At 34.9% G+C, this 25,215-nt stretch overlaps 3 protein-coding genes across 3 annotated transcripts in view; all 3 read right to left on the bottom strand.

Moving 5' to 3' along the window:
* Positions 1-1,523: 1,523 nt before the first annotated feature.
* On the bottom strand, positions 1,524-10,904 carry LOC107581437 (T-box-containing protein TBXT-like). The gene is made up of 8 exons (XM_016266997.1): positions 10,672-10,904; positions 8,306-8,570; positions 6,047-6,181; positions 5,626-5,687; positions 3,241-3,302; positions 2,946-3,134; positions 1,846-1,981; positions 1,524-1,761 (listed from the first exon to the last, which is right to left on the bottom strand). Exons 1-8 carry the CDS (start codon positions 10,902-10,904, stop codon positions 1,524-1,526), a joined length of 1,320 nt encoding a protein of 439 aa, XP_016122483.1.
* A 1,768-nt stretch (positions 10,905-12,672) lies between these two features.
* On the bottom strand, positions 12,673-19,174 carry LOC107581439 (vesicle transport protein SFT2B-like). Its single transcript, XM_016266998.1, has 8 exons — positions 18,937-19,174; positions 18,593-18,682; positions 18,420-18,505; positions 16,164-16,245; positions 16,006-16,041; positions 15,793-15,851; positions 14,275-14,304; positions 12,673-13,461 (listed from the first exon to the last, which is right to left on the bottom strand). The coding sequence occupies exons 1-8, from the start codon at positions 18,997-18,999 to the stop codon at positions 13,422-13,424; spliced, it is 486 nt and encodes a 161-aa protein (XP_016122484.1). The 5' UTR covers positions 19,000-19,174; the 3' UTR covers positions 12,673-13,421.
* Positions 19,175-21,427: 2,253 nt separating this feature from the next.
* Positions 21,428-25,215, bottom strand: part of LOC107581436 (E3 ubiquitin-protein ligase DZIP3-like) — a 4,720-nt gene continuing 932 nt past the window's right edge. Inside the window, exons 2-4 of the mRNA XM_016266996.1 lie at positions 23,592-23,849; positions 22,463-22,561; positions 21,428-22,140 (exon numbers count right to left, since the gene is read on the bottom strand). Coding sequence (XP_016122482.1) covers positions 22,033-22,140; positions 22,463-22,561; positions 23,592-23,849 — 465 coding nt within the window. The 3' untranslated portion in view covers positions 21,428-22,032. The remainder of the gene's footprint in view (positions 22,141-22,462; positions 22,562-23,591; positions 23,850-25,215) is intronic.

The following is a 25,215-nucleotide window of genomic DNA, read 5'->3' as shown; positions in this document are numbered from 1 at the left end:
AATACATTTTTTATATTTTCAAAATTTTTAAAGGCTTAAAATACGACGTGTCATTGCAGACCAAAAATAAGTACTAATATGAAAATAAGAGAAATGGAAAATATAAGATAAAAAAAATAAAATTCAGAACATTTTTTTGGTCCTTTCTGAAGCTGTTTAGACACTGTGTATGTGTCGGTTTAGGTGTGTGTGTGTGTGTGTGAGAGAAAGAGAGAGATAGTCTGCTGCATGCCCATAGTGGCCTGAACATGCCAAGGGCCCATTCACTGGACAGCCGTCATTATTTTTTACACTCATGTGAAAACAACAGAGTGGTCCACTCCACCGGCACGATTAAAATAACATTTTCAAGAGCGGAAAAATATGATGGGGAAATAATTGTCTTCTCTTTATGCAGCGTTTTAAAACTGCGGGTAAGTGAGGCCTGCTTTTGGAGGAAGCAGAGCTGTGTGTGTAGTTGTGTGAATGCAACTGTAATGTGTTTGTGTTTCTGCCTGTGAAAGTGTGAATGCAATGAATATGTGCGTGTGTATGTGTGTGAGAGAGAAAGAGAGAAAAAAAGATTGTGAATGAATGTGTTTGCTGTTGTGGAGGTAAAAAGTCCAGGTAAAAGCGAAAATCACTGTGCCTGCCAAAACACTGCCTTGTTCCACAAGCCAAAGTGGTTTAATTGATTAACTAACCATTTATCCTGGGGCCTAATTGTAGAGTTTTACCACAGTTGTAGTTGTATTAAGCTTTCTCTCTGAGTCACTCCAGTCAGATGTTCTGTGTTCAGATAACAGCTTTGAACTTTTGACCAGACTGTACAAAAAAGGACTGTGAAAAGAAATAAGAATATGAGATAAAGGAACGAGTTTCTGTTTCTGTATAATACCCTTCAAAAGTTTGGGGTCAGAAGGTTTTTTTTTCAAACTTTTGAATGCTAATGTACATTTATAGTTATAGGACAGATGTTTTTATGCAAATGACATGTTTTTAATCACTATGTGTGTTCTCTGGGAATTGAACCCATGACCTCTGTGCTGCTGTTAGATGATCATTGACTTTGACAACAACATTCACACAAAAGCTGTGTTCAAATCCATTGCAATGACCAAAATACGATATTACGACAACTTTACAACACACTGAAAGCACAAAAAGTTGCCCTTTTTCTACCATAAAAGATAGCCCTGTTTGGAGTTGTGACTTTTTCTTTTCTTACAGAGACCATTTGTCTTTCTTCTAGGATCCTTAGAATTCCAGTTTGGCAGAACCCTTTGAAAATTTGGTAGATGCCTCAAATATCCTATTGTTTACTCCAGGGAAATCAAATACATCAACTTTTTTCTTATGATGGGGTCACTGGAGGAACTCCTGACAGTAGAGTTCCTATTCCAACAAAGCTATTAAGCGTAGATTTCAGAGAAATGGCTGATGGAGTCATTTGGGACGGGACCATTGACACGTCAGAACCAGCTGTACACTCATAATCTTCAAAGACCATGTACACTTCTTTCTTTGCTAATAAATGAGAACACTCAAAATGAGTGGGTGGAGACAGAAGGCCAGCTCACCCCGCCTACCCTACTGTGATTGGCTTGATCTACATCACCCTCAGAGCTGGTTGGTCCGTGGCCCTGCAGCAAAGAGCAGGGTGATGTTGAGGTGGAGACTCCATCTGCGGGCTCCTCCTGGCTGTGTGTGGCACTCACAATGCCCCCCGGAGGACTGGATGATACAGTGCAGCTGCTCACAGTCCACAGGCATGGATACTGACTGAAAAATCACATGAGCTTGTTTACTTATTGTTGGAAATATTGTCATATTGTGTAAGATTTAAAAGTCGGTTTTCTTTCTGACCTGCTGACTCCAGGAGAGCTTGGAGCAGGTTGCATAGACAGCATCGCAGCAGGACCAGAAGGAGACACACCTGTCCATCCCTCGTGACCAGAGAACATCTGCACAGCACCTGGACTCAGATTCTCAGATAGAGACACTTCAAGGAAAAATGAGAAAACTGAAGTGAGTTAACAAAGAAAAAACTGACAACTAGAAAAGCTCGAAGTGATACGATATGTAAAATGTTTGTCCGTTTGGAGCTTGAGTATTGATCCCCATTTACTTTTATTATACAGAAATTAATGACTGGTACATTTGTTTTACACGGGAGGAGGAAAGTCATACAAGTTTGAAACATGATGGTGAGTGAACAATTACGTGATTTTGATTTTTAGATGAATTATTCCCTTAAAACAGGGGTTCCCATTTTTTTTTTGTCAGCCAAACCCTTTGAACATAAAATACTTGGAAGTAACCCCAATATTTTAAGATAATATTTGAATAATTTATAGACACATTTGTACATTTATGGTTCAGTGATGACTGTTAATGGTCGCATGACATGCAAATAAACAAAATATTTTTTTTATTGTTTTATTTAATAATAATTATTATTATTATTATTATTGGTTTAAACTAATTATAAAAAAATGAAGAAATATATTACTGTTATAAATTACAATTGTGCTGCAAAGTACAAAAAAATTATTATTTGATCATTATAACAATTTTATTTTACACTGCATGTTACAATACTAATACTTATGTTTTAAATTATTCCATTTCAAATGTTGAAATCCTCAAGCTTTTATTTTGGTGAAATACCGGTGAAATGCAGTAAACGTCCATCCACAAAAATGTTGAAAATTATGCAAACGTGAATATAAAAGAGAATCTAGTGCATACTGCGTTCACAAATGCATTAAACTCACAGCACATGCAGAAATAGCGTTTGTGAGAAGCCGCCTTTACCGTGAACCCAAAATTCAGTTTTATTAATTATTAGCTTTTCATCAGCATACAAAACCCCCTGCATTTCCTTCATGAACCCCCATTTGGGAAACCCTGTCTTTATACAAAACGCATGATTGTCTGTAATTACAGACATGATTAAACTGCACCTGAGTTATGGCCACGGTGGTGTTGATGGCGGGGCAGGTAGGGCGATGGGTACGGGGCTGCTCGGTGCCCATGCAGGCCTGGGTAGTGTTTGTACCCATGGTGGGGAGTAAGTGGTAAACCTCCTGGGTACGGAAAGTTACCACCACTAGCAGAACACAGAGTGTCTGGATTTGATATGAACCATCCGCCTGCAACCAACAAACAGACACCAATATGATTCACATAACAAAATGCTGTAAATATTTCTTAAATACGTCTATAAATCAGACAAAAACAGGAAAATGAATGACTAACAGTGTGGTATGCCCATATGCTGGTTTTCAGCTGGCAGCTCGAGATGATTCTTAGGATGGCTCCTATGGAGAGAAAAGGCTTCATGCATGAGACAAACCTCAAATATAGAACTAATATATCATAATGGTTAACAATACACATAAATGTAACACATTTCCTCCTGTGATGCAAAGCTGGATTTTCAGCATCATTACTCCAGTCTTCAGTGTCACATGATCCTTTTCTTATTGTTATTTGTTGAAAACGGCCGTGTTGCTTATTTTTTCTGAAAACTGATACATTTTTCTTTCACAGAATTCTTTGATGATGAATCATTAGAAACTGATATTTTTAGTAACAATTTAATATCTTTACTGTCACAATTTATTTATTAAACGTGTGCATTTATGGATATGCATTAATGCAAGTATTAAAAATACTGCATGGTATAGTGTATGCAAAGAGTACTTATATTATCATGAGTCTGTCTTTGACTTTTTTTCCCACTATTTATATTCTTCTTAGGCAAATCATGTGACACCTGTCAGGTTTTTATTGGATGTACATCCTTTCACAGGTAAATATTTCATAATCTCTCTTATACTTTTACTCTTATCATGACATATCACTTTTAATTTCATCACATGCATTTTCTAATAATTTGATTAAATGTAGTATTCATATTTCACTGGTGTATGGACTGTGCTGGAAAAAAAAAATTACTTAAATAGTAATGTTTATATCAAAATAGTATTTGTAGTACTGCCTTTAATTTCTGTTAATGTAATCTTTCTTTTCCAATTGTCATATATATATTGTAACAATGCAAATACTACGGTCCTAAAATATGCATTAATTATTTATGCATATTATACAATTTTCTTTATGCAAAATATAATTTCTTTGGCCATACTTTATTAACTGTCTATTAAGTATAGCATTAGCCTAAATAAACTCTTAATTTGCTGCTTATTAATAATAGCTTGTAAGGTAGATGTTAAATTTAGCTATGGGCTTGGATTAAGGGATGTAAAATATGGTCATGCAGAATAAAGTATTAATGTGTGCTTTAGAAGTATTAATAAACAGCCAATAAGCTAGTAATATATGCATGCTGTTAAACAAGTTAACAGTGAGAAATGCCCACTATTTATATTCTTCTTAGGCAAATCATGTGACACCTGTCAGGTTTTTATTGGATGTACATCCTTTCACAGGTAAATATTTCATAATCTCTCTTATACTTTTACTCTTATCATGACATATCACTTTTAATTTCATCACATGCATTTTCTAATAATTTGATTAAATGTAGTATTCATATTTCACTGGTGTATGGACTGTGCTGGAAAAAAAAAATTACTTAAATAGTAATGTTTATATCAAAATAGTATTTGTAGTACTGCCTTTAATTTCTGTTAATGTAATCTTTCTTTTCCAATTGTCATATATATATATATATTGTAACAATGCAAATACTACGGTCCTAAAATATGCATTAATTATTTATGCATATTATACAATTTTCTTTATGCAAAATATAATTTCTTTGGCCATACTTTATTAACTGTCTATTAAGTAAAGCATTAGCCTCAATAAACTCTTAATTTGCTGCTTATTAATAATAGCTTGTAAGGTAGATGTTAAATTTAGCTATGGGCTTGGATTAAGGGATGTAAAATATGGTCATGCAGAATAAGGTATTAATGTGTGCTTTAGAAGTATTAATAAACAGCCAATAAGCTAGTAATATATGCATGCTGTTAAACAAGTTAACAGTGAGAAATAGTCCCTAAACTAAAGTGTTACCATTTTTGGGGGGGTTACACTCTAAAAAATGCTGGGTTAAAAAGGGACAAACCCAGCGGTTGGGATGTTTTGAACCCAACCGCTGGGTCAAAACAACCCAATAGCTGGGTTTGTCCCTTTTTAACCCAGCTCTGGGTTCTATTTAACCCAGCATTTTTTAGTGTAAACATGTTCATGAGATTCACTTTTAACAGTTTAAATTTACACTGTACAGTCTACAGTCTCACTTGATTAGTGTTGTACCTCTGCTCTAGTGAAGTTATGACTGGAGAACAGTTATTCAGCACTCATACCACCAACATTACTGTGTAATATCTCACACATTCTTCACTGTAGCCGCTCGAAATCTCTCACTCTCACTTCACACTGCCTCTCCAACAAGCTCCTTTACTCACACACTCACTCGATTCAAAGCATAAATGTTTAATAATTGGTCGTTAATCACGGCTGATTTCGCACAGTCATGCTAGCTTGACTAGCGCTAATGCCCGCTATGATATTATTATCAGTTGAAATACGCATCGTTAACTCGGTGAGTAAACTTATCTTCTGACACTGGCGGTGTTTGTTGGGTAATGTCATTTAAATGAATTGTACCTTTCCTTTGCATCAAGGAAAGCTTTGGCAAACGGATTGTGCTTTATCTTCAGTGCAGTTATCTGTGAAAGGAAGAAGCATAGAGGATTGTGAGGATAAAATCTCAAATAGTTTTCTCAACTATTTTATTAGTCATTATATTTTGCAATAAGCAATCTTCTTTTTAATGGTACAATTCACCCAGCAAGATTTACTACTGAATATCAGATTTTTTAGAAGACTTTTATACAGTGCACAAGTTGTATAGATTACTTTTTGGAGCTTGATTATTCACTTTCATTGCATGGAAAGGAGCAGCATGAACATCAACAACACTTTTCAAGGTCTATAGTAGTAAGAAATGTGACCTGTTTTTTGGAACAACATGAGTGTGATTTCTTTAGACACGTTTAACCTAAATGTTTTGTGAAGATGCTCTAACCTCTTCATTCTGGTAAGCCGTTACAGCGATGAACTGAGTGTCTGTGAAAGAGGTGTTGGTCACCATCCTGTGGCTGTCTCCTACACGAACAATATGAATCTGAGGCTCGTACTTATGGAGAGAATTCAGCATGATCTGGACCAGGTAAACCAAGAAAAGGAAAATACGTTTTTTTTTTTTGTTTTTGTTTTACAGAAGATTACTTTTATAAGATCTATATAACACACACCGACTTTAAAAATCCAGGTTCATACTGTACTAGTATATGTTTTAAATGAATTTCAAACAGGTATCGAACAGGATGCAAAACTGCAAAGAGGTTTTGAATATAAAGAAGAAGAATTAACAACACAGAATGAAATCCTTAGCATTTCAAACAACTGTTGTAAATGGCTATAATAATACATTTCATTTTCAGTTATGAGTTACCCATAATTCCACACACATTACATATCACATATTTGACATATAATATGTGCATTTAATATATTTTAAAGTGTAATTTATTCCTGTGATGGCTGAATTTTCAGCATCATTACTCCAGTCTTCAGTGTCACATGATCCTTCAGAAATCATTCTAATATGCTGATTTGGTGCTCAAGAAACATTTTTATTAGATTCAAATTTGAATGTCAAACTAGTAGTTTAATGTCTAATTTTAATGATTCTAATTATAATGTCAACATCTTTGTATAAAGTTACCTGACATGGCGGCTATTTTGCAGTGCTGTATGGCAAAATTAAAACTGTTTTGATGGCTGTGTTAATTATTTTGACAGTACTGTGCTTGGATATTTCACCCCAAAATTAAAACGTTACCCTCAAGTTGTTCCTAATCTGTATGCCTTCACACAAATGCTGACCAGAAAATGAAGATATTCTGAAGAATGTTGGTAACTAAACAGCTGACGGTAGCCATTGACTTCCATAGCATTTTTTTCCATACTATGGAAGTCAATGGGTACCATCAACTCTTAGGTTACCATCATTCTTTAAAACATCTTCTTTTGTGTTCAACAGCTGAAAGAACATCATACAGGTTTTGAATAACTTGAGGGTGAGTAAATGATGAGAGGATTTAAATTTTGGGGTGAACTTTCCTACTATCCTACTCAGATGAGAAGAAATGTAGACTATTTTATCAATACATAATTATTTATGTCATAAAACTGTGGGATTAGAACTTTCAAGTCATCAGCTGAAAATTCGGACAGTATCACCATACTGTATATTGTTCGGTCTTTACATTTAGATACTGCATTGTCTTTGTTTCTGTGTGAAAAAATTCTTCGGATGACTGCAGTGACCACGAAAAAAATCTATGGACTGAATTCTGAGAAAGAGACGGATGGAACGAGAGAGAAAAGCAGCATTTTTTTTTTACTCTAATTGGTAGATTACAATGACTGATGAGGGGCAGGTACTCATCTGCATGGCTACAGGGGACATAAAGGGCTTTGTGTGCTTTTCTCTCCCCGCTGCCTTTTTTTTTTAATATGTTGCCTTTTTGAACATCTAAGGACTGATGGCTAAATTAATTTTGCATAGAAAAAACAGAGGTAATTACCATAATGTACAACTAACCACAGCAATTATTTCATTTAGAGCTGGTTCTCTCTCGTCGTCCTCTCCGCTGCCAGCTCTGCGTTTAAAAACCCCGGTAAATAGGGAACCGACAGGAATAGAGGAGAAGAGGATGGGTGGCGGGGAGGGCGCAGGGGAGGGGTCATGTAAATACCAATAATAATTTGGTGGCGGAGTCATACTCGAATGGAGCGGGCTGGAGCACCTCGCAGCGGCCCCGCTGAAAGCCAGGATGGCTAGCTGAAGTAGACCACTCTCTGTCTGAACGGCAGGAAGTGCATTAAACGAGAAAAGTGGCAATTAAGAGCTGTTTATTCCTGTTTACATGCAGTCCCTGCTGAACAAAGGGGCTCCATAGGTGAAGTGGATGCAGAGGAGCGCACTAATTGTATAAATGCACACTTGAAATTTCCCTGTGACAGCGCACAGGGTGATTAAAGGCAGGCCAAGACTCCTAAAAGCTACAGAAGCCTGTTTTGGACACACAAGAGCCCAGAGAGGCTACTCAAGATTACGGAACGGGTCACGCACGGCATTACACACCTGCACAACACGAGCGTTACATGTGCATAGGGCCTTTGTTTTCTCAGACTTTTTACAGGGAACGATTTAGATGAGAAATCGGCAGAAGAAAGTGCAGTGGAAACTTGTGTGTGTCTTTGTATGTGTCAGCACCTGACCGCCTCCGTTGAGTTTGTTGGTCAGTTTGACTTTGTTGAAGGACACCGGGGCCTTCATCCAGTGGGCACCGAAGTTGGGCGAGTCGGGGTGGATGTAGACGCAGCTGTGACTGTGAGGCTCAGGTTTGCCCGCAGGGACCCACTCGCCGTTCACATACTTCCAGCGGTGATCGTCTGCAGGGCTGAAGTCCAGCAGGAACGAATACATGGCGTTGGGATCCAGACCCGTCACGCTGACTTTCAGAACGGGAAACATCCTCCTACAAAAGGACAGAAGAATGCTTACTGGATCTCCAAAAAATGCTTTTTCAAAGCTGTAAATAAAATGAAGGTTACTGGAGTTTGTTTACAAGGAACTACTATTTCAGTCTTTCCCATTTCAATTAACATGTAGTTTCTTGGTAATTATTTTGAAATTTTCTAGGAATTTCTGAGTGAAAAGTGTTTCTGAATCAGTTGTACACTCTTAATTGATTCTTAATTGGTGTTGATGGTTCATTGCACAAAAGATTCTTTCATTCCAAAAAATAAAGCTTCCAAAAGTCGTTTTCAAAGCGATGCCACAGAAGAACCGTTTTGAACCTTAACAGTTCTTAAAAGAACTACCTTTTTCTTCTTAATGTGAACAACATTTTAATAATCTAAAGAACATTTTTTTCCACTAAAAAGAACCTTTCGTGGAATAGAAAGGTTCTGTGGATGTTAAAGGTTCTTCATGGAACCATCAATGCCAATAAATAACCTTTATATTTAAGAGTGTTCTTCAGATTATTACAATGTTCGTTACACTAAAAATGGTGCACTGAAAGGTTCTTTGGGGAACCCAAAATGGTTTTACAAAACAAAAAACACCACATTTTTCAAAGTATCTTATTTTATATGTGTAGGAACAAACTTTTGAAACATCTTGTGCTTTATTTAATGTTATTTTCTCTTAATGAAAGTCAAAGGTTTCCCATGTTGTTTTGGACTCAACTGACATGGACCAATACACATATTCTTTTGTTTTCCACATAAAGAAGAATCAAAGATTTTACATTTCTGGATTTTACATTTTTACATCTCTTTAAGATCTTATTCAATCTGTCCAAAAACTCACATACATGATTAAAAAGTTATCCCCAACAACGATTCACACTGCCTGCCAGAACTCTACGAGCACGAACTTCACGAGAGGTTGGACGCTAGTCATTTTCCACTTTTTTCCCCCATGATTTTTTTATGGATGAGAACACGTTTAAGAGGGGATGCAAATGGAAGGACACCCACCTGCAGAGCTGACCTGTAACTACTGAATGAGTTGGTCAAGTCACCCTTCAGCTCGATAACACCACAACAAGCCTTTTCAATTAAATTAATCTGCCTGTTCCAAAAAAAAAAAACATAAAAACACCACCATGCGCCAACACCAGCAACACAAAATGATCAACCTGCCTAGGGATGACAGGGCATTTTAATAGAAAGACGGATAGATAACTGGACCACAGGGACATAGTTTGATTTTATTAATGAGAACACTTTAAAAAAAAAAAAAAAAAAAAAAAGAACACCAAAACTACAACTTACAAATTAATAAACATTTTCATAAGGATTAAGACTAACACAATTGTTTTTAAAGTTTAGATTCAAACTATCACATTGACATTTTTCTGTTCTCTCAAGAAACAATATTACAGTCCATTTTATGCTTACACTGTGCCCTAAAAGTTTTAAGATACCATTAAGATAACATTTAAAATGCTTGCATGTCATTGCATTGGCATCTGCAACCCCTTTTTTTTCTCCATGACAAACTTTTCCGAGCCATTTTTGAAAGATCTGACTGAAGCAGGTGTTTTTTTGTCTAGTATACATATTGTTTAATCATTTAAAAACCTAATAAATAGGCTATCTTTTGTAGAACGTTTTGTTTTAAAGTGTTTGTTATCTTGCTTTAAAATATGCCACTTGATTTGATATTTTGTTAAATAATGCAAACACACATCCTACATAACTTCAGTGTCCAAATACTTTTTTTGGGGACATTTTATGTACATGTGTTAAAAAATTCTCAAAAATATGAATGTCATACTTATTTCTTTACTAATTATATTAAGTATACTATTAATTGTACTAATTTTCTGACACAACACGAATTAAATACTATATAGTTATAACCACATGTTCTTTAATGTATAAACAATAAGAACTTGTAATTTACTTGAATGTAAGAATTTGAATGTAATTTGTGAAAAATAAATCCGTAAGTTCGAGTAAACGTCACGAACCTGTTTTCTAGCAGCTTCTGTGCAAAACAAATGTTATTAATTAATATTAACAAACACTTTTACAACTTCTGGCATCTGGTTCATGGTGGCTCACCTGCCGTTCTTGGTCACAATCATCTCATTGGTCACTTCTTTGAATTTCCTCCAGAGTTCGGAATCTTCCAGGGTGACTTTGAGCTGTTTCTCAGTGGGGTCTCCCTTCTCTCGGCCGGCCTGTAACTCGCTCTCCACGACGCTCAGCAGTCTGGTGATGCAGCAGTCGTTGCTGCCCCGAGCACCGGTCCCCGCTCCACCGCCGCCGCTCCTCAGCTCTTCCTCCACCTTCATGAGTGACGGGCAAATCTCACACGCGCTTGACAAGTACTAAAGAACTGGACTTTAACTTTAGCTTTCTAGAATTTATGAGGAGATTTAGACGTAACGTTGTGCCCAACACAACTTTTGGCCGGCTTCAATCATAAAAGAAAAGCGCCTCTCTTTAGTATACCAGCAGTGTGTATGTTGGATCTGTACCTTCAGCTCTCTGCGACCACCTGTTCTTATGACCGGGGGATAAACGTGCAGTCACGTGGGCTTCTCCAATTAAGTGATTCATTCACAACCCATTGTTTTCAGTTCAAAACCCACTTTAATGTTCTACATTCAAGTGTATTTTCGGTCTTCACGTTTATATTTAGGAAATATTATGCTGGTTAAATAATAGGAAAAACCTGGGTAGAAAGGTCAAAGGAAACTTGCAGGCATTACACTTCAGAGAGAAAAATAAACGTATGATAAACGCTACCTTAACTCAAGCAAAGGAATGAAAAACATGGAAAATCACGCTCCGGATTTGTTTTATGCATATAGGCTACTGCAAATATAATAAATGACTTCTGATGTTCTTCTGCTTTTTCAGAACCATGGACAGCTCGTAATTTGTGCGTGCGTGTGTGTGTAAAATGTATCAAAATTGTAAATGTATCAACGGCGTGATGTAGTTATTTAAAAAATACATAACACTTAAACAAATGAAAATTCTATATATATATATATATATATATATATATATATATATATATATATAGTGATATATCAATGCTCTGGTCTGTTTTAAGCTTTAAATATGGGTCGATGACAAATAAGAATGTCCGAAATTTATATATATATATACACACATTTTAACTCTACAACAAGGCTAAATCCACATATTTCCTTTTAAATGAACGATGGAGCTGTTGTATACGTGATGCTTTCAACCTCATTTGGCTTCCTGAAGTCGGACTGGTATGAAGCATCAGAAGATCAGCTGTGATTCACAAGGTGGACTCATATGTGAGGGCGTAAATAAGGGCATACTGTCAAAGAGCTTTAGTATTGTGGAAGCCATGTGGAGCAGAAATCAAATACTGGATGTTCTCTGCAGCGGGCGAGGATGAACGGAAACTCGATCCAGCGACCGGCGCTCTAATCACCGAGCCACGCGCATGGAGATTAGAGGATTCAAAGAGTTTAAATCCGAATAAAAAGTCTCATTAGCGGAGAATCGTCCGGAATATCAAACATCAGCAAACCAACCCTCCCTGACCTTTCACTAGCGGAGATGACTTACGCACACCAGTCAACTCATAAAAGTCTTATTATTGAGACTCACAGATGCATTGTGGGACGGGGCTTCTTAAATGACAGCACGTAAGTACTTATTTATTTACAATAGGATGCACTCACATGAAAATGTAAGTAAAACTAGAATTAGAGAAGAGAAATTGATTCACGTAGACTGAATGAATAACTTTTAATAGCAACGATTGTTATAATGTCCATACAGTAACAATTCTTAAACACCTCAGATATAAATTGTTTTCATAGAAATAATGCAAATCTATATAATGAAACAAACATGGGCAATTAATCATCATGTAGGGAAAATTTCAATTGCAGTCATGATCAAATAATTCTGGAACGTATATTTCAGTCAGAAAAATATTTTTATACATATCAATAAAATGAATCTCTGCAGTGAATATATTAGCAGACATTTTAAAAAAACAACAAGGAGGAAAACTACCACTGTCGTTTCTGAAATTAATACAGTTAAAAGGAAATGTGTCTGACATGATTTGAAAATATAAGGACAAGGCATATGAAACAGAAATCAGAAAAAGCCACATAATTTTGCTCCTAAGTGCAAAGAAAGAAATAGAGTTGTTTGAAGACAAATGGACCATAAAGATATACATTGGCACCCTCATGAGTGCTTAATATTTGACTTATCTAATAAGATAACAATAAGTAATAAGACATTTCTGTCATCCTTTTACTTACCTATAATAGATAACTTCTGAACTAAAATATAATTGGATCAATTATTTAGAAAGCCCTTCATCATTGTCTTGTTCTAGCAAAAAAATCAAAAATAAACCTAAATACAAAAAAAAAAACCTGCAAACACTGGTTACATTTCTACCCAATCTAGTCCTTAAGTAATCCTTGGATGACGGCAGAGAGGAAGGCACGTAGGAACAAATTAAGTAATTACACAGCAGTTAAATGTAAAATAAGCTGCTCCATCTTGCTGCACAAAACATGTCACTATAGGGCAGTGTCCGAAACTCAACCAGATTTTTTCATCCTTCATATTTTCCTACTTGAATGTGTGTGTGAGAGAAAGAGTACTTGTCTGTGTGTGCTTGTTCACACAGATGGAGAGTGTCCATCCGTTGGGGAGAGTAAGGGGAGCCTGTAGTGTGGTGAGGTGTCTGTGCCAGGCTGCAGAGTGGGTACATGAGTGGCATTGAAGGCAGCACCGAAGCTGGAGCCAAAGCAGCACACAGAGAGACAGCCAAGGCCAAATGTAGAGGCATCTCACTTGAAGCACGCGGAGAACAACTTAATAATTGCATCCCTACATAAAAACAAACAGCCAAAGGTAAACAAACACCAAAGCCAAAAAGCAGATGATTAAAAGTGTCTTTTTTGGCTGTGACAGAATGACAGTTTTGATTTTAGTCTATAAAGCAATTACGTGAGTTTTCACACAATAGGCGTACTGTGTGATATTTCGAAATGGAAATGGCAGATTTTAACAATTTTACTTGCATATTTTGTATAATAGATAATATTGCAAAAAAAGCAACTACTACAATAAAATAATTAAGTAAATTGGTCTAGTGACAGTCTTTGACATCTGCAATTTTTTTTATTTTGCTATACCACTTAGCTAATTTATTTGTAATTTGTCTCCTCAAGTGACTGTCGATTTGTGTCAACAGCATTTTTTTTAATGTATGGTTTTGAAAATATAAGGAAACCCACCTTGCAAAAGGAATGTAGGATAAGCTATACCTGTGAAATAAAAGGGATACAATTTAAACAGAGACGAATAAAAAAAAAATCGTAAGCTATATTTCCCTCTCTTATGTTTTATGGGAACTTTCAATAGACATAATGATTTTAATACTGTACAAGTATATTCTATCCCTAACTCATTCCTAACCTTAACCCTCACAAATAACTTGCATTTGTACAATTTCAATCCATCCATCCATCCAGTGTGATTTATATGCTGCCTTCCTCATGGGGACCAAAAAAATGTCCCCACAATATAAAAAAATTCCAACCTGATCTCACAGCAATTTGTACATATTCTAATTAGCATATTTTGTGAAAAAACTGCATTTTTTTTAATGTATGGTTTTGAAAATATAAGGAAACCCACCTTGCAAAAGGAATGTAGGATAAGCTATACCTGTGAAATAAAAGGGATACAATTTAAACAGAGACGAATAAAAAAAAAATCGTAAGCTATATTTCCCTCTCTTATGTTTTATGGGAACTTTCAATAGACATAATGATTTTAATACTGTACAAGTATATTCTATCCCTAACTCATTCCTAACCTTAACCCTCACAAATAACTTGCATTTGTACAATTTCAATCCATCCATCCATCCATCCAGTGTGATTTATATGCTGCCTTCCTCATGGGGACCAAAAAAATGTCCCCACAATATAAAAAAATTCCAACCTGATCTCACAGCAATTTGTACATATTCTAATTAGCATATTTTGTGAAAAAACGTACGTATTTCATGAGGTGGAAAATTCATAGGAATTCATACAAATGACCGCCCCTAAGCCTACCCCTCACAGAAAACGTACAAAATTGTATGAGCGAGGTCGTACGAATTAACCACCTATAATTTAACCAACCATAAAATATGTACAAATTTGTTGTGAGATAGCGTTGAAAAAAAAAAAAAAGGTTTTACTATCCTTGTGGGGACATTTGGTCACCATAACACAGACACACACACACACACACACTTTAGTCCATAAATAAGATGTCATTACAATTGAATATGGAATAACAGCAGCATTCACTGCATTACTTGTATTTTTTTTATTATAGCTACCAGAGCAGGGCTACTATTGCCCTATTTTTATAGCTTCTTGATAAGAATGTCTGTTAAATATCTTCAGTGTAGACACACAATACAAACATTGTCCATGTGTCAAAATCCCAACTGTTGCTGAAATAACTCTTACATGGTCAGTTTCATGCGCTTTTGCATCTACAAGTTCTTGAAGACATCAATGAACAACATATTTTTTGAGCTTCTCGTTCTAGGATTTAAAGGTTGATTTAACTCATACTGTATATTAGATTCATTTAACATGGATTAAAGGTGCTGTAGGAAACATGAGCCATTCTGGAACTTCTGCTAGACTTAGTGACTGTATTACACACATCCCCTCTTTCCAACTCCACCCACTGAGACCACTGTAATCAGAGATGGAGCAAGAAAGAGGGCAGAAGAACAGCATCTCAGTGCTGACAAAATCAATAGTAGCAAAATAGCATTCTGGCGCTTAAATTCAAAGATCTGCTTGAACTCGCAGATTCCTGCTTCAAATATGTGGGCCCACTGAAAGCACAAATTAACTTCTGAAAGCTTTACAAAGCCCTGGGCCATCACAGAGACAGGTGTGAAATTTCAGGATGCCTATTACAGTGATATCTGTCAGGTAATAATGCCAGTCCATTAAAAAGAAAACATATAACTTACAGCACTGCATGGTTCAAAGGTCAAGGTTTTTTATTGTCTTATTTCACTGGTGTTCTCATTTTCACTCATTCTTCTATATACACATTTATGTTTGTGTGTATTTGTAAATATACAATTACAACATTACGGTCATATATAAAAGAGCATAACTATGGCTGGTATCTTACCATGTAAAGGCCAAAAACTGGAGAATACAGAACAGCAGAGCAAGGCCTTTGTTCTTCCACTAAATACAAAAACAAAGAAATCAAAAGATAAGGAAAGGAAACAATTACTTATAAGAAACATGCACATTTACACACTGTGTTACATAACACATTATGACACCAATTTTATAAGCATAACAAAACAAAGTCATGCTAATTAAGAAGCCCACTTACCCAAAAAGCAGCACAGAAGGTTAGCACCAGGCATGTCTTTAAAAACACAAATGTTTGATTTACAGAAAAAGGAAAAAGGCCAATTAGTGAATTATATGAAACACTGAATCTCTCTGTGCTTTAGCCTATGATATCTGTATATGTATGTGTGCTCTCACAATCATAATGCCAGTTGCCAGAGCTCTCGTCTTGTCACACATCCTCTTGAGTTGCTTTAATGGACCCGTTAAGAACATTGTGCTGAAAACAATCCACACCCAAAAGACCTCAGGATTGACTAACAGATTCTCACAGATGCTACAAATCACATGGGTCAATCTGTGACATTTCATTTTTCTATTAATTTATAGATTCACAAATGCTTTCACATGCTGTAAATGTTAAACATTCACAGACAATGAGTTGAATATATTCATCTGTGGTGAACATGTTTTAAATCTCTAAAATAATTTATTTTGATATACATATTACATGAAAGGGCTGAAAAATGGGCATAATCTTTGATTATTATTTCATCTTGACATTTTGTTTTTACCTAGTTCTCATATGATTAGACAAAATTCTGGAGTATCAATGCGTTTTTATTTTTTGAGCCATTAAAACAGATCTGTGGTCTCTCAGACATAAAATGTTTACGTTTTTTTTTTTATTAAATCAGTTTATTGAACTTTTACAATAATAACAGGATACAGATACAGGAGAATCATGAAAAAAATAGTTTCCCCCCACCCCACCCCCCCAAAGAAAAGAGGGAAAAAAAAGTATAAACTGTATTAAAGTATAATTAAAACATTTAAAAAACTCAATACATATTGTAAAACAAAGAACGACAAGCCTAACGTCTCGAGTATAGAATATATGTTGCAGCATTAAAGTTTAGACATTTCGACCATTTATCAAATGTATGCATATACCTCCACAAACAAAACCTTACAAAAAGTTTAAGTTTTTAAATGTCAAATGGTATAACCCCAAGAAATCTTCATGATATTAAAAAATAAATCACACACACACAGGTTTGTTTTTGTGAAAAGTGGGGACATCCCATATAATATTAAAGTATAATTAAAACATTTAAAAAACTCAATACATATTGTAAAACAAAGAACGACAAGCCTAACGTCTCGAGTATAGAATATATGTTGCAGCATTAAAGTTTAGACATTTCGACCATTTATCAAATGTATGCATATACCTCCACAAACAAAACCTTACTTAAGTTTTTAAATGTCAAATGGTATAACCCCAAGAAATCTTCATGATATTAAAAAATAAATCACACACACACAGGTTTGTTTTTGTAAAAAGTGGGGACATCCCATGGGCACAATGGTTTTTAAACTGTATATTCTATTGCCCTACACCAACCCTACCCCTAAACCTACCCCTTACAGGAAACTTTGTGCTATTTCAGATTTACCCCACCCCCCCAAAGAAAAGAGGGAAAAAAAAGTATAATATTAAAGTATAATTAAAACATTTAAAAAACTCAATACATATTGTAAAACAAAGAACGACAAGCCTAACGTCTCGAGTATAGAATATATGTTGCAGCATTAAAGTTTAGACATTTCGACCATTTATCAAATGTATGCATATACCTCCACAAACAAAACCTTACTTAAGTTTTTAAATGTCAAATGGTATAACCCCAAGAAATCTTCATGATATTAAAAAATAAATCACACACACACAGGTTTGTTTTTGTGAAAAGTGGGGACATCCCATGGGCACAATGGTTTTTAAACTGTATATTCTATTGCCCTACACCAACCCTACCCCTAAACCTACCCCTTACAGGAAACTTTGTGCTATTTCAGATTTTCAATACACTCCATTCTGTGTGATTTATAAGCGTTTTGAAAAGTGGGGACATGGAGTAATGTCCTGAAAAGTCACCTTCTTCTTGTAATACCTATGTCATACCCTTGTCATTATACAAATTTATGTCCTCATTTGTCACAAAAACGCGCACACACATTTCCTATTTAATACAATTAAGAGGTTTACAAATCACTCATTTATGTGATAAAGAAAATATTGAATTACTTTTCATTTTACTGTAAAAAATGATTACGGAATTGTGAATAAAACAAAGATTACTGCAGTACGTTTTACAAGAAAATACTATTTCAGTTTCCCACTTCATTTCATGTTCAACTCAATGTGTTATTTGCAGTTTCTTTGTAATTATTTGTCAACTTTACTAGCGATTTCTGAGTGAAATTGGTTTTTTTCAGTGTGCTTATATCAATTGACATTTAAAAGTCAATTCATTTGTTAAAACAGTGTTTTTCAACTCAAACATCCGTATTTGTCACTGACCACATGCCAATGCAAACATGGTGTACCATAATAAACAATGTAGCAGCCAGTGACACACCTTGGGTGAAAGAATATCAAAGATGACTCACCTTAAAAGAGAAGCAATATTACCTAAACTGTAAAAGACTGCAAAGAGTGTCAGTCCCTTTCTGGGCACCCAAAGCAAGCAGGTTCCCTGAATGATAAAGTAAGGACAGAGTAGACGTTTGGCTATTGCATGTACAATACAAATAAAAGGATATAAAACGTGGACTCGTCTTACCAAAACTGAGCACAAGACGCCAGCCACAAAACACGCGAGGAACGCCTTGACGCGCGTGCCCCATCCCAGCGTTGATGCTTCATTCGCCGCCTAAAACAGCGTTTATATATTCACGTTCACCATAAGAGATTGAAATCAATTTGATATTCATAAACAGGCAGATATCAAGCTGTTGCTAATGACAGTCACGTAAACACATACACGCAACTAAACAAGTAGCAAAAGTCTAGATTCGACTTCAAAACGATACCTCATCACTCTGTAGACATAATTCGACTTCAAAACATTCATTGTAACTCGAGTGTAATGCAGTAGACTGTTAAACTCAACTAACTTAACGTTACCTGGAGTACGTTGAGGTCGTCGTTGCCATCTTGGCCACTCAAAACTTTCTTTAATTTGTCCATAAAGGTTCAGGTTGATGGGTTTTTTAAAAAACAATCCAAAAAAAGACGCCTCAAGGTGAAAATACTGGCTCGAAGCTACTCCGTTCAAGTAAATATGTATCGATTCGTTCCCTTTCCTGTTTGAAAGTGTAACAGGTGCATACGATAACTTCCGTGTGTAGCCACGGCAACGTACGCGACGTCATTACGCTCGACGTTCTCAATCGACACAATGGGGCATAGAACGTGTTTTGTTTGCTTAGTGTTGCCAACGTAGCAATTTTGTTGCTAAATTGAGCAACTTTTCAGACTACCCTAGCAACTATTTCTTCCAAAAGCACCTAGCAACAAATTGAGCAATTTTAAACATTTATTTGGCAACTTTGAGCAACTTTTGATAAGGACTCAGACAATAAAAAGGCACACATTGTCCATCCAAATTACACAAAAAGAGGAAACCACAGATGCCTAGCAGTACACACATCACGAGAATTGAGTTAGCTGCTATTTGCAATTGTTCAATTGAATAATAATTGAATAATTTGATAATTGAATAATTGTTCATTTATGATACACTTTAATGTATCATAAATATCACAAGCTACTAACAGCTTGTACCTGCGATTGTTGATCAGTTAGTACACTGTAAGAAAAATGGAAAATCTTTCAGGACATTATCCGTTATCCATCATCCTTTGTAACCCTGTAACCCGAAAACACAAGGCGTAATTTAAAATACAGGTAAAAAAAACCATTACGGAAACATAATTTCATATTAACAGTAGATTGTGCCTTATTTTTTACAGACTTTTCTTAGAGTGTAGCATACTAACTAACTACTAATGCACTGCTTAAAGCATAATTGTTGAGAATGTGTAGAGTTTACTAGCTACTAAAAAAAACTTAAATTGTAATCATTTAAAAATGTGTACGTTTTCAATAATTCAATGTATTTAAAAATACAGTTATTTATATTTTAATAGTATATCATGCATATTATTTTAAAAACAAATCTTAAATTAACATACATAAAATATAATTTTTGCTGAGGTTTGATGATGTGACAATTTTGCTTGGTGATTACGCAATGACATCACAACATCATTTAAGCAACTTTTAGCAACAAATCGACCTTCCTTTAGCAACTTTCTCTGAAAATTAGTTTGCAACACTGTTTCGTTGTTTAATCTTTAATACGCTCGCTTTTTCTATTACATTCACACCGATGGTATAAAGAAGGTATCAAGATGTTTCTAGACGATCCATGTAGAAAACTGAATAAGAGAGGTGTAAAAAGTATTAAGAATGTACTTTTTTGTGGAATTGCATTGCCATTATTTTACTCATTTAAACTTTAAGTATCTAAACATTACATACTCAAGTGAAAGCTTAGCTAGGTATTTACATTAAAGTAACTTAAACTGTGCAAAATAACCCCACAATAGCTTGTTTAACCTCAATTGTCTCACTGTTATGCTTTATGTAAGGCTCTAAGACACATCAGATGTTAAATTAAAATTGTTATAGTGTAATTGTACACTATAGTTGTTTAAACTTCGTCACAGACAGTGTTGGGGAAAGTTACTTTTAAAAGTAATGCATTACAATATTGCGTTACTCCATAAAAAGTAACTAATTACGGTACTTAGTTACTTTTTATGGAAAGTAATGCGTTAGGTTACTTTTGTGCTACTTTTTAAATCTGGACAGGGTTTGCTTGCTTGTTTTTAAAATAAAAAAGTTCTATTTTTGGCAAATATAAAAGCCTTTTCACACCAAAAGTGAAATGAATAAGCCTCAGGCTGAAGGGAAAGTACATTTACGTCCGTACAGTAGAATGCAGAAGAAGACATTTCAACACACTTCAGCAATAAAAAAAGACACACAAATGTTTGTCTAGAGTAATTTGTGCTTATTAGTACGGTTAAACTGGATCATCAAAGGTTAGAAGCAAAGACTTTGGTTAATAGAATGGGATTAAATACATAAAGCATATTTGTGTTGTTTAACATTTAATTATTGCAGGTTTGCGTCATATTCTGAGTTGCATTATTTTTTATTCATTTTGAGGAATACTGAATCTGTGTGTTTTATTTTTTTTTTTGTGAGAGAGATGAATTCATGCATATTCATATTTATTTTAGATCTACAGTAACATCTTCTGATTTCTCTCAACATGGGGACAGGAGAGCTGTCAATCAATAAATTGGAAAAAAGGTAACTTGCGTTACTTATTTGAAAAAGTAACTCAGATATTCTCTTGTAAATTAAAAAGTAATGCATTACTTTACTAGTTACTTGAAAAAAGTAATCTGATTACGTAACTCGCATTACTTGTAATGCGTTACCCCCAACACTGGTCACAGACATCATGCAATGACGTTTATAGTGTAAATAAAACCTGCTGCTTTGGGTCAAAAAAACTCAAGGACAAATATGATGACAACATTGAAATCTATTTTATTGGCTGTTTTCAATTAAAGTTTAGTAAACATCACAGGAATGTGATTTTGACTTGTTAGTTTGGTATGAATCACCATAATTCTTTGTCAGGATGATCAGTGAAATACTGTATGAACAAATTCCCCAAGTAGTACTTAAGTATAGTAAAAAAGCACATTTACTCAAATACACACCTGGTAAATGCAGGCCTACACTTTTGTTGGTAGTAGTTACATGTTTTGAAAACAGAACATTGCGAGTAGGCCTACATTGAATTACTAATATAGTGAGGTACATTTTTAAAACTTGAGCAGTTTGCTTAAATTTCTGCAGAAAAATCTATATACACATTAGAAAATAACATATTTTCTTAATATGTAAATATGATTTTAAAAAACAATTTTACACTTAGTGATGTTAAAATCATTTAGCCTATGTACAAAGAAATGCTTTACAAATCTGTTTCTCTGAATAACAAAATCTGATTAGTCATATGACCACCTTTTTTGTAGCTGGTTCTTTATCCATTGTCAGTTATCCCCCATCATGTCTGATGTTTTGGTTAGCCATCTGATGTCCAAGGTAGTTTGAATGGGAGCTGGCTGGAAGAGCTCAGGGCACTATTACTCTGGTAGATGTCCAGTACAGGGGCTCTGGCATGGCAACATGCTTTTGACACGTAGGACAGGTCTGCTTGGTCCACAACCATTCCTCTATGCACTACACCAGAGGAGCACGATATTTAGTTACATTCAGCTGTTTTGTGCAGTGCTTTCATCAACACATTCTAAAGCAGCTTTACAAAGGACAGTATCTCAATACCCCAGTGAACAAGACACAGGGGAAAATGGCAAGTATGAAACTCCCTAAGATGGTTATGGAGCGTGAGGAAGAACTGTCAAGAGAAAACAAATGCTCAGAAGCTAAAAAATAGCTCATCTGAAAAGTCCAGGTTTTTGGGCCATTTATATTTGGCAATATTTGATTTCTGAAGTTGAATTTGATCATTTACAATACAAGTTTCTAAAGTCTGAACCTTTACCTCACTGTGGAAGCTGTGGGAACAGTGAAGCTCTCTGATAACTGCTCCTCCTTTGCGTAGGTCGTCATGGCAGACCAGACACAAACTGTCTGCATCACTCTACAAAACAAACACCACATTATATCAACCAAATAAATGAGTTTCACCCCACATTATATTTGATCAACATTACAAAAATGCAATTCCATTTCTCAGTTTTCTGTGCCATTGAAATAAAGTGATAGTTCTCCCAAAAATGAACAGCACTGGAGTCCACTGAATGTCATCAAATATCTTCTTTTGTGTACAAAACTAAAACAAATGATTTTTTTTCTTTTTTAGATAAATTAAACAGGATAAAATGAATAAATGAATGCATGAATGAATACACATTTTAAAATGGGAAAATAAAAGGGAAATTGGAAGTTTTTATCTCACAATTCAGACTTTTTTTTCCCCTCACAGTTCTGAATTGTGAGATATATACTAAAAAAATGCAAGATAAAAATTTAGATTTGCAATTCCGAAAAATAAATTCAGAATTTTGAGTTATATCTCACTCACAATTTGGACTTTGAAAAGTATTTTATAAAGTTATTATTCCATGGAGGAAACAACAACAACAACAAAAAAAGAATTACAAGATGCAAACTTCAGAATTTTGAGATATAAAGTCAGAATTGTGATATAGAAAGTTGAAATTAATTTTGGAAACAGGCTGCTTCCATACAATAGAATGTGAATGTGAATAAGAATTCATACGTAAGTGAAAGTAGGCATATAATTGCTTTGCAAATATATTACTAAGTCAAAACTCTATATCTAAACAAAACATTCAAACATACTTGATTGAAAGTAAAAAAAAAAAAGTTGCATAAAAACCTATTAGAAATTGGTTATATGTTTCTCAACAGGTTGTTTGCTGCTTGTTTTTAGCTTTGTTCATTTAGTTTTTAGCTTCAGGATATAACATATCTTGTAGTTCCACTGATATAGCCTCAGATTTCTCTAGCCTTGCCAAAGCATTGTATCATAACAATAAAATGATCTTATCTTATATATAAATATCTAAATGCTCTTGTGATTGCATAACCTATTGGTAATCATTCACATTTTTACACATTAAAAAGCAAAATCATATCACACCAACCAGAGACATGACATTGCGGCTCCTAAACCGAGCTTTTCTCTCCAGAGGCTCGTGCAGCTCAGGGATGGTTGGGATGGCATGTGGGCGTCGTTCACATGCGCTGCTCTTGGTGTGTGCTCCCTCCTCGCTATTGGTAACATGGCTGGAGCGAGAGCACGGCCTCGCCTCACCGCTCTGAAGCCAGTGGCTCAGGTACGCCGGGCTAGGGCTCGTGGTGGCAGCATGCAGACGGCTCAGATGCATCGCATTCAGCTGAGCCTGAAAAATGTAAATAAAACTAAGGAAGAGGCACATACAATTTGTTTTCATTATTAAGGAAGTTACTACAGTATAAAAGCATTAGTGAAAAGTTTAATTGAAATTACATTTTTTTTTTTAAAAACATTAAAGAACATAAAACAGTATATTTGGAAGAAATTGCTCAGTTTTTTATTTTTGGTTTACACAAATTTCAGCCAATGGGCTCCAATGTTGTTTTATTTGCAGCAATATATAAAAAAATAATAACAATTACAAAAAAATGGCAAGTAATTCACTGAATTCAACATGAAATTTTGAAGTTGGTCTGAAATAGTATTTTCTTGTTCAATGTACTCAAATAATCTTTGTTTTATTTGCAACTTCGAAAAATGCTTACCAAATCTGATAATAGAATTGAATAATTAAGTATATATATATTTTTTGGAAAGAGTATCTCTTTAATGGCAGCAGTGCTTTGTATCAATTCTCACATTGATACAAAAAGCATTGATACAAAATGCTTTGTATCATTCTCACATACAAAGCATTTTATATGATGAGCTCACATGGAATACAAATGCAGAATACATACTTTTTATTACTTTTTAAATCAAATTTGAAAAATTTGAAAAGTTCCAACTTCATTGGCATTTTTGATGCTGACACGGCACAAATAGAAACCCTATTATCAAAATGTCTAACTTCATTTTAATCAGTTTTGTTCAAACAGTGAAAGGTCATTTCAGGATAAACTGCTCTTGAGAGTTTGGATTACGCAAAAGTGTCCCGTATTGATCTCTGATATCACTGACCTGTAAATCAAAGTGAAAATTAAAATGCACATTTTGATTCACAGCCTAAATTATCAAATTTTCTGTAAGAAATGTGACAATTAAAATGTAGGATCCATTTGTAAGAGAATTGGTCTTCATTACTGTATGGCAAACTGTTCATTTATGAGCAACATCATGTTTTTCTTTTACAGAAGAATATTTTTTAACAAATCAGTGGTATTAAAATAATTATAGCTTCAGTCCTGTGAACTGAAAAACAGAATTAAAAATTCATGTAACTCATATAATTGAGTTGAGCTAGTCTGAATACTTGCAAGGCAAGTAAGAAAACGTCATAAAAAAGTGACCCTGCAACAGTTTTAAAACATTTTTACATTCATATACATACAATTTTCATATACATACACACTGTAAAAACTGATTATTGGAGTATGTTTTATAAGAAAATACAATTTCAGTCTTTCTACATCAAAATTGAACGGATAATTCAATGTGTTACTTGCCGTTCCTTTGTACTTAATTGTGAAATGACAGTAACTAGCTAATCCTGAGTGAAAATTGTTTCAGCGGTAATTTTTTTTCAGTGCGCA

This window comes from Sinocyclocheilus grahami, unplaced genomic scaffold, assembly GCF_001515645.1.
Source record: "Sinocyclocheilus grahami isolate Dianchi unplaced genomic scaffold, SAMN03320097.WGS_v1.1 scaffold34.1, whole genome shotgun sequence".
Lineage (NCBI taxonomy): Eukaryota > Metazoa > Chordata > Actinopteri > Cypriniformes > Cyprinidae > Sinocyclocheilus > Sinocyclocheilus grahami.
Note: the sequence above shows the minus strand (reverse complement) of the source record. Positions and strands in the feature narration are given on the sequence as shown.